The sequence below is a fragment of the Vombatus ursinus genome, unplaced genomic scaffold, assembly GCF_900497805.2.
Source record: "Vombatus ursinus unplaced genomic scaffold, bare-nosed wombat genome assembly UNPS02014778.1, whole genome shotgun sequence".
Taxonomy (NCBI): Eukaryota; Metazoa; Chordata; class Mammalia; order Diprotodontia; family Vombatidae; genus Vombatus; species Vombatus ursinus.
The window spans coordinates 6,322,942-6,333,497 of NW_020954556.1; the positions used below are offsets into that span (position 1 = coordinate 6,322,942).

Genomic DNA, 10,556 nt, shown 5'->3' on the forward strand with positions numbered 1-10,556 from the left:
TCTCGCCACTTACTAGGGTGATCTTGAGCAAGTCAGTTAAGTTCTCTGAGCCTCAGTTTCCACATATGTAAGAGAGGGGTAATGAAATTCACTCTACCTAGTTTCATGAGGAAATACCATAAGTATAGAGATTTGTTAGCCTCCTATTATTGGCAGCAGTTGGGTCTCTAAAGAGTCCTGAAGTCAAGTCCGCGGTTCTGTCTTTCAGTTAGTCAGCGACAAGCACCGAATGAGCTTCCCAGAGACAGTGGATGAGATTCTGGATGTCTCTGAAGATGAAGGTAAGGGCTGGGGTCGCTAATTCAGGATAAGGAAGAGGGACAGGAATACTTATCCTACTCTTCTCAAGGGTATTCCAACACTCCCACTTCTGGGAATCTGAATGGAGATTCTAAAGCTCTTTTCCCCCCACTTTTACTGCTGCTCTTATTAAAATCTACCACTACCTCCCCAAGCACGTGTACATGCACGTGCACGGACACACACACACGCACACACACACACACAGAGACAATTTATAATCACAAGAATTCTAGAATCAGAATGACCCTTAGGGGCAGGAATGTGTTGGAGCTGGTTTGAATCATCAGTTCCTGAGAGCAGATGGTTAAATTTCAGGGTGAGCATTTCCATCTCAGAAATCAGTAAATGCTACAAATTGGGGCTTGATTTACTGTTCTGTTGATTTCTAGACTCAAGAAAGTGATGGGGAAAGGCATTAATAATGTAGATTACATTTTAAAAGTGTACTGTGTGTACCATTCTCCCCCACCAAGAACCAATTGTTAAACATTTACCAGCACATCACTGCTTAGTAGCTTCCTAATCCAATATCCTGCCCAATAGATGAATCCCTTCTCTCTCAGAGTTCTTCTCTCCACTCATAGTGGATAGCGTTGGAATTGTAGTCAGGAAAATCTGGGTTCAAATTCTGCCTCTGATAATTATAGGCCATGTGATTGTGGGCAAGTAATATAATTTTCCTGAGCCCTAGGCAACTCTCTGAGGCTTATTGGTTAGGTTATGGACAGTCAATATGGGTGGATTGATTTCTTATACCCTGACAAAATAAAAAATCCTTGACTGTTGATGTAATAGTCATGTGCCTTCCATGTACCTTCAACTGGTTTTTAAAAATTGCTTGAACTCAGGATTTTGTTTAATAAGCTGTCCTGTGGACAATTGATGTGTCGATGAAATTGCAGGCACTTTCTTTATGGTGAAATATCCAAAAGCCACTGTCCTCGTGCCTAGCTTGAGTTTGGAGATGGCCCTCACCTTCTCCCACCCCTATTGGTGAAATTGGCCGATCAAGTGAATTAGTGTCTTTCTTTTGGCTTGTAGGGTGACACATATGAGCTGTATAACCTGCCTCTTGCTGTAACACTGACTTGAATCCTGTATTTCCTTAAACTTGGCTCTTTTTTGCTTTCCAGGAACTGCTCATGTAACTATAATGGGTATGAAACGCTTTCTGTTCCCTGTGGTCCTTTGTCACCAGAGTACATTTCACCCTAAGCAACCCTAGCTCTCACTAACCCATCCCTCACCACCACCGCTTTCCAGCTTTCTGGGCTGGCTAACAGACCAGGAGCAAGGAACTTGATTAAATTAGGAACTGTATAATCATGAGAACCATCCCCTTTGGCAGGGAGTCCCTGCCCACCCATCTCTGTGTTTGTTCCCATGCTGCTGTGTTTGTGGTATTATGTGCATGAGCTGTTCTTTCATTCTGTCAGCTCCAGATTCACAAAGCCAGAAAACCTACTTTGTGGTACCAGGGGAAGGCATCCACAAGGTCAAGGTCATGGCCTCCTAAGCAAGAACTAGCCGGGGTGGGGGAATGAGGACAATTGTGACTAGACGTGTAGACAGCCAATTCAATCATATTTGACACTTCTTTGTAGTGGGTCCAAGCCAGACTTAAATAATAGCACTGTGGGTCTTATATAAACCACATTAGTGTGCTTTGAAATGAAGGGTTTCAATTCTATTGTAGCAATTATTCAATTTATCCCTTGTTAATGCATGCTTTGGGAAGAATGAACTCAGAGAGTGCTGATATCTCAAATTCTGTCCCCAAAAAGAGCTGCTAAGAAGCAAAGTACATCAGGCTAAGAGAATTCCTTCTATCTTCTGTCTGCCTTTTCCTGGCCAAGCTTACTGATGCATTGGGATTTGTATGTCCCTTCACATAGGATCTTAGTGAGCCCACGGCTACAGGAAATAAACTAGTCAAATCAGTTTCTAATTTCTTCTAAAAGTCCTGGCATTTTGAGCACTGATCCAACTTCTACCTCTCTCTATGGTGGAAGTATTGGGAAGAAGACCAGAGGAAAGCACTTTAAAAGACAAAAACAACCAAGCATCCAACCCCCCAAAAAAGTTTTCTTGCCTCTGTCCTGTCCTGAGTTTAAATTTGTGTCCATTTCAGGGGAGGAACTTGTGGGCTCCAGACCTGAGAAGCAAGATTCCAGGGACACAGATGAAGAGAAAGAGCTCCTGGACTTTGTGCCCAAGCTAGATCAAGTGTAAGAATTACCTCCCAAGAGGAAGAATTTACATGAATGAAAGAATGGATGGATGGATGGATGGATGGATGGATGGATGGATGGATAGAAGGATGGATGAAAAAATGGATGGATGGATGGATGGATGGATGGATGGATGGATGAAAGAATGGATGGATGGATGGATGGATGAAAACAATTTTAAAATGCCTATTATATGCTAAGCACTGGAGATAAAATTACAAAAGGGGAATAGTCCTGAAAGAACTTACATGCTAGTAGGGAGAGATGCCACACGTAGGGTAATGTGAACTGGGAAGGGAGTTTTAGTTTGGAGAATCATAGGAATGGTAAACTGAACCTTAGGGACTCTGCCTCCAACTCCAGTCCTAACCCTAACTTCTAATCCTAAATTGAAATGCTACAAAAAGGAAAGTCAAGTCTTTGCTATGACCACTATCAGAGGCTAGAGTCTACTACAGGGCTGCTTGATCCATGAGCATGACCCAGTAGGCCACTGATATCCTAGACTAGGATTTTTATTTGGCACTACTACAAAGATAAGGAAGGAAAGAAGAAAGGAAACATTTATTAAGCACCTACTACATACCAGGCTTTGTGCTAAGCACTTTACAAATGTTTTCTCATTTGACCCTCACAAAAATCCTGGGAAGAGGGGTGGGGTTAAGTCCTATTATTGTCCCCATTTTACAGTTGAGGAAGCTGAGGCAAACAGAGGCAAAGTGACTTGTCCAGGGTCACACAAGTAAGTATCTGAGGTCAACTTTTAATTCAGTCTTCATGGTTCAGGTCTGGCACTCTGTGAATTATGGTGCCATCTACCATTCTTTGGCAAGCACTGGATCTATAGCAGGAAATTAATAGTTCTTTATGCTCCTACTACTACTATGATCCCTCCTTCCTACCTTCCCCAGCCCCACCACAAGCACACATCTACAGATACTCCTCACTTCTTAATAGGAAAAAAATCACTGGTAGAGTTTTTTATTTGAAATTTGTTGCCCAACTAGGGTTATGAATGGCCCCTCCTTTCACTGATCATGTATAAAGTGCCCTTTGTTGATCTGCTACCTTTAATGACAAGCCCAGTTGATGTAGGCAGTTGGCTCCCATTTCTTCACAGATATGCACTGAACCAGGCCAGGTGCCTTTGTACGTGTGGATATTTGCACTTGAACCTTTCTTCACTTAAAAACAATAACCGAGTTTTGTGTGTGTGTGTGTGTGTGTGTGTGTGTGTGTGTTTTCTGGTAAGACATAATCATGCCAAGAATTCTCCAAGTGAACAAGGCAGATTTGTGAGGCAGGTAAAATTTCAGCTAGCATCATCTGGACACTTGTAATGGAACCAACACTAGGGATCCCCTCCCAATCATAGGGGATGCCAAAGAATAAGACATGGCTTCTTCTTACAGCAAGTGACAGTCTAGCTGGACAGACCAGGCACACATGAAACAGATGCATAAAAGACTTAGATTCCAGTGCCAAAATTAAGAGTGTATCCAATTGGCATATGTCTTCAGAGAAAGGAGAAAACAATGTGGGCTGAAGGAAGGTTTCATGCAAGATTCATAGATTTGTAGACTATTGAAATTAGAAAGAACTATTTCATTTTACAAATGGAGAACCAGAAAGCTGGTCACAGAAAGTGACTTGTCTAAGGTCACACAGAAAATGAATGTCAGGGCCAAGACTAGAATTCAGGTTTCCTGACTTCTCATCCATTGCTTTTTCCCTACTCTATTATACTTCCTTGCCTTAAGGAAATGGGCAGAGGCCTTAAAAACAGGCTTCACTTTGTTAGTCTGAGAGGAGGATGAAAAGCAAGGGTGCAAAGAAGGGTAAGTTTGATGCACTGGGTGGGCATTAAGACCAACTACAGTGCAAGAGGGGAGTGGGGGGCAGGGTTGGACAGTATATTAGAAGAAATGAGGGTCATTTTATTAGGACATTCCAGGAAAGATAAAGGAATATCAAGTTATGGACCCCAACTCCCACACTGATTTTTTTTCCATGTGATTTGAATACAGGGTAGAATCTCCAGCCATTCCCAGAATTCCGTGTGTCACACCTGAGACTGTGGTGATCAGAGCAGAGGAGCCAGAACAGGTAAAAATGCATCACTTGATTTATGCTCATTCCCATACATAGGATCATGAGATTTGGAGCCAGGAAGAGACTTAGGGATCCTTTGGTCCAGTCCCCTCATCTTTTAGATAAGATATCTTCAAGGACTCAGACTTCCTGAGACAGCAAGTTTGAGGGAAAGACCTGGGAAAGGTATGTATTTTCTGTGCACCTGTTCAGGGCAGCAGTGATGTTATGTGAGTTCTATTCCAGCTGTTACAGCCTTGAACCTGGTGGAGCCATAAGGTCAGGGTTCAAGCCCAACACTGCTGTCACTCATCTCTGGGTTTCCTTGTCTGTAAAATGGAGATACTACTCCTTGCGCCACCTGTCTCATGGAGGTTATTGTAAAAATAAAATGAGACCAAACCTGCAAAAGCACCTTAAACAGATGGTGCCAAAAGCAAGAATGATCTTGGTACATCCAGTGGACAGTGAGACGGGCCTAGTTAGTACAAGAAATCAATAAGACATAAGAATGTATAGAAGATGTGACCCAGTTGATTCAGAGCAATAAAAGTCAGGCTACAGAGTTCAAAAGCAGCTGAGTGACTCAGTGGATAGTGCACTAGGCCTAGAGTCAGGAAGACCTAAGTTCTAATCTGGTCTCAGATTTTTATTAGCTTTGTGACCCTGGTCACTTAATTCTGTTTGTCTCAGTTTCCTTATCTGTAAAATAGGAACACACTGGAAAAGGAAATGGCAAACCACTCCAGTATCTTTGCCAAGAAAGCCCCATGGACAGTAAAGGGGAATGGAGATCACTTTTGAATATGACCTTTTATCTCCTCTTCAGGCATCTAAAGAATTTGATGAGGATTCATTGATTCCCAGCAGCCCAGCAACAGAGACATCAGATAATATTAGTCCTGTGGCCAGCCCAGTACATACGGGGTGAGTGTGTTGGGTTCAAGGAGCCCACAGCTGGATACACTCTCCAGCCTCTGTCACATAGCAGATTCTCTCTGTCCTCAGTGGCTGGAGGTGGGTGGGGTTTTTTTGGGGGGGGGGAGTATGGGGAGAGGAGAGGGATAGAGCACTGAGAAGGGAGAGGACATGAAGCAACCTATTTCTCCATCTGACTTCCTAGCTTCCTGGTGAGCTTCATGGTTGATGCCCGTGGAGACTCCATGAGGGGAAGTCGGCACAATGGCCTGAGGGTCATCATCCCACCCCGGGCATGCGCAGCGCCCACGCGCATTACTTGCCGCCTGGTCAAACCTCAGAAGCTAACCACACCACCACCCCTGGCTGAGGAAGAAGGCCTAGCCAGTAGGATCATTGCACTGGGGCCAACAGGGGCCCAGTTCCTGAGGTAAGAATAATGGGAAGAGATGAGAAACAGAATGGAATTCACCTTCCCTGAGCAGCCTGCCTTCAACCTGCTGCTCTCATGATTGTGGCATCAGGAATATGACCATCAGTAACTGACACAGCCAGGAGAGCTGGGGGGAAGGCCAATCAAATTCATCCCCAGATTTTCTGACTGTACTTTATGAAGAGGAGGAACAGTGTTGAATTTTAATCCCCAGTAAATTGGTGGTTTTATTCCCATTTTCCCTTCTTTTCCCTTGCCTTCTTGGGGGTCCATAACCCTGGTAGATTTCTCTATGCCTAGAACCTGACCATTGTGGTGCTTAATGAAATACAACATAAAAGTTTGCCTGGGATGCCATCCAATGGGGCTTAGTTACTAACTAAGAGTCTCATTCTAAACTAGTCTCCCTTATAAGACAATCCCAGATAATGGATCCCAAGGGCAATATTCAATTCAAGAAATATGTATTAAAGGCCTCTTCTTTGCAAGACACTGTGCTAGGTACTCGGTATAAAAAGATGGGGGGAGGAAGACTCTTCCTGCCTTCATGGAGCTTCCAGTCTACTAGGGAAGGTATAAAATGCACATTGGTGAGTATAATTCAAGGTAAAACATTACAGAGGCCAAAATCTATACAAAGAGCTCTAGGAAAACTTAAGGAAGAGGAACCAGCATAGTGTTATTCAAAGTCCAAGAGAAGAAAGGCTATTGCCAACAGGAGGAATCAGAGGAAACTTCTTGGAGGAAGAGGTATTTGAGTTGGGCTTCAAAAGAGGAATAGGAATTCTAGGAGCATGGGAGACTGGGAAAATCTAGACTTGGAGAAAGCCTAGAAGTGAGAGAATGTTGGCAGTATAGCAAGAGGATGAGTCCTCCAGGTTGTCTAGAACCTAGGGTAAGGCAAGAAAGGTAAGCTAGTGCCTTTGCCTTGCCCTGACCTGTTGCGCAGAGCTCAGATGAGTACAAGATGTGGAGGCAGCAGAGTCCAGTGGAAAGAGCATTGGATGGACCTTGGTTCAAATCCCTGCTCTGCCAGTGGGCAAGTCATTTCACTTTTCTGATTCTCCATTTCTTCAGCTGTTAAACAAGGGAGTTAGATTATATAGTCATTTAGATGATCTCCTGGTTCTAAATTCTGAATATTTAAATGAGGGAAGGAAGGGGCATAAATTCAGTAGCTAGATAGCACTGTGGATTGAGTGCTGGGCCTAGAGTCAGGAAGACCTGAGTTCAGATCCAGACTCACTTACTAGCTGTGTGACTCTAGCCAAGTCACTTAACTTTTCTCTGCCTCAGTTTCCTCAACTGTAAAATGGAGATAATGATAGCATCAACATCTTGAGTTGTTGTGAAAGTCAAATGAGATAATATCTGTAAAGCACTTAACACAGTACCTGGCATATAGTAGGTGTTTAATAAATGCTTATTTTCTTCCCTTCCCAGCAACCGGAGAAAAAATCTTTTTTTCCCTGGTGGGAACCTGCCATCAATCAGGTGGTTTTGTCACAAACTCACCAAATGTATAGTCACCTACAAGGGGAAGGGAGGGTTTTCTTCCTTCCAGCCAAGCATTGGCTTCTTTCCTCTCGGTCCCTGACCTCCCCAGGATTTCTAATATCCTCCTGAGTCTTGCTCTTGATCCTAGCCCCGTGATTGTGGAAATCCCCCACTTTGCCTCCCACGGTCGAGGAGACCGAGAGCTGGTGGTGCTTCGGAGTGAGAATGGCTCCATGTGGAAAGAGCATCGGGACCGCTATGGAGAGAGCTATCTTGACCAAGCCCTCAATGGGATGGATGAAGGTAACTGGGGGCCCAGTACTGCGTACAGAGCCAGTGGTGAGACAGAGCCCTGAAATGGGATCCAGAATGGATGGGGCCTCCTTGAGTGAAGGTGTCCAGAGGGGCCTCTAGGGGATGGCCGAATTTCTAGTACCCAGGACAGTCAGTATGGTGTGGTGGAAAAGGCTGTGATCTCAGAATCAGAAGACTTCATTTGGAGTCCCAGAACTTACTAACTATATAAACCTGGGCAAATTACCCAACTTTGCTAAACCTCAATCTCCTTCCTCATCTGTAAAATGGGGACAGTAATACATTTTCTACCTTACAGGATTGTTGTAAGGAAATCACTTTATAAACTTTAAAGCCATAAATATACACACATACATACATATATATGTTTGTATCTATATATATAATAATACTAATAGTTAGCATTTATATCAAGCTTTAAGGTTTGCAAAGACCTTTACAAATATCATCTCATTTGATCCTCACAACAACCCTGTGTGGTAGGGGATATTATTATCTCCATTTTACATATGAGAAAAATGAGGCAGACAGAGTTCAAGTGACTTGCCCAGGGTCACATAGTTCATAAATGTCAGGCCCAATTTGAGCTAAAGTCTCCCTAACTCTAGGTCCAGTGCCCTATCCATTGTGCTACCTAAATATATAGTTGTAGTTTTCATGGTTATTATAATTATTATTACATGAACTCAGAGAGTTTACGTGACAGAACTCATGCTTATGAATATATACACATGTATATTATATACATATGGTTTTCAGTTGATGCCGAAGAAATTTGACACTATTTTCATCTCAGTTTGTTTTTATTACTTTATTTGTACAAATTAATATAATAGAAAGATCAAATAATAATCAAATACTGTCCTCAGAAGGCCATTGTTCTAATGTACTGGTGTGACCTTGGAACTAGGGGAAGAATACTGGGAGATTCCTATAACTTTCTCCCTTAGCACTTCAGTACAACAAACTTAGCAAATTAGCTCACTGTTAGCAGGTATTAGGCAAAACAAATAAGAAAAGAAGAAGGAAAAAAAAGCCCTGAGATCAGAGCTGGGGGAAGGCAGGAGGGATGTAGCTGCAATGGAGGCAACAGCTAAGAAGAGGAGGTCCAAATGCTTCCACCACCACCCGTCCCTCCTGTGCTTTGGGAAAAGGGGATAGGAAGGATGCAAGAGTTCTAGGGCTTGAGATCGACCTGCTGCTGTCAAAATTCCAGACGTATAATACAATGAGCAAAGAACTAAGAGCCAGGAGACCTGGATTTGACCCTATCTCTATTATGTCCTGACTGATTACCTTGGCTGTGTCATTTCAACTTTCTGAGCCTCATTTTTCTCACCTACAAAGTGATGGGGTTGGATAGGTTCTTTCTAAGGACTCAACTCTCGATCCTATGCAGATAATCCAAGCAGTCACTGTTGACTCCTAAGGCATCACTCCTGGTTGTCCTGTCTAAGCCATCCAGGGTATTAGGACTGCCTTGACTATATGGCACGTGGTCCATGTTGGGGAGAAGGGCAGCAGGGTGAAAGATGACCCCATTTCTCCAAAAGCAGGGTATTGGGTAGCCATCTGTCATGACCAGGAAGGTTTATTTTTTTGGTGTCTGCAGAACTGGAGAGCTTGGAGGAGCTGGAAAAGAAGCGGGTTTGCCGGATTATCACCACAGACTTCCCCTTGTATTTTGTGGTCATGTCTCGCCTGTGCCAAGACTTTGACATGATTGGCCCTGAAGGGGGGTCTCTAAAGAGCAAGCTGGTCCCTATGGTGCAAGCAACCTTTCCTGAAACTGCTGTTACCAAGAAAGTCAAACTGGCTCTGCAGGTAAAGTGGCCCAGGCTCTTCTTAACAGAGAATCAGTATAATGGATAAAAGTACTGGAGCAGGAGGCTGAAGACCTGAGCTTCAGTCTCATCTCTGTTACTTAATGCCTACGTAACTTTGGGGAAATTGCTTAGTTTTTCTGGACTTCAGATGATAGGTATCAGATTTAATGTTCCCTAAAGGCCCTTCTGTCTGCAGCTCTTCTGATCTGATGATGCTAAAGGGTCCCAGCTTTTATAGGTTATAAATGAACACCTTTGGCCACCCTCTATGAGAAAGCAGGGTCAGCCTGTTGACAATATGACTTTCAGCATGCTTTCTGGGCATACTAGGAAGTTCTTTCCCACCCTGTAAGACTTATACTAAATAGGGTACCCTTGGGTAAAAGACCATATTAATCTAATTAATCCAAACTCAGTGTGCATGAGTTTCTGTTAATTTCGTAAGAATAGGTGGCAGTGGTGGTGGTGGTGGTGGTTTTCAGGAGGGAAAGTACTGGTAGGGTATTAGGGCAGGGCTTGGGAAGGGATGCCATTCAGGGCCTGAAGACAACAAAACCCATCTTCACCAAGGCAGTGTAGAAAGAGTAATAGAAAGATTACTAGATTTGAAGTCACGAAATTGGAATTCAGATCCTAAGTCCAACACTAACTAGCCATGTGACCATGAGCAAGTCACCCAATCCTTTTAGCCTCATTCTCCATGAAATGGAAATAATACTTTTTGTATTATCGACCTCGTGGAGTTCTTCTGAGGGAAATGTTTTGTAAACCCTGAAGAGCTATGAATTATTACGATGCTGTGGTTTTGTCCTGGGCTGGTGGGTGAGCACAAAGGCAACTAATATTGAAAGTTATGGCCCGTCAAGAAAGATGGTGGGCACTCAGAGAGAGGAGGTGGGGCAGGAAGGCACCCTAAGTAATGTAATGATGTAGCAGCCACTG

General features: G+C 43.4%; 1 protein-coding gene across 1 annotated transcript in view; it reads left to right on the top strand.

Annotated features, from left to right (window-relative positions):
* ANK1 (ankyrin 1) overlaps nt 1-10,556 on the top strand; it is a 305,273-nt gene that overhangs the window by 257,222 nt on the left and 37,495 nt on the right. Inside the window, exons 22-29 of the mRNA XM_027865204.1 lie at nt 209-281; nt 1,437-1,460; nt 2,435-2,531; nt 4,562-4,640; nt 5,455-5,552; nt 5,749-5,973; nt 7,622-7,776; nt 9,401-9,612. Coding sequence (XP_027721005.1) covers nt 209-281; nt 1,437-1,460; nt 2,435-2,531; nt 4,562-4,640; nt 5,455-5,552; nt 5,749-5,973; nt 7,622-7,776; nt 9,401-9,612 — 963 coding nt within the window. The remainder of the gene's footprint in view (nt 1-208; nt 282-1,436; nt 1,461-2,434; nt 2,532-4,561; nt 4,641-5,454; nt 5,553-5,748; nt 5,974-7,621; nt 7,777-9,400; nt 9,613-10,556) is intronic.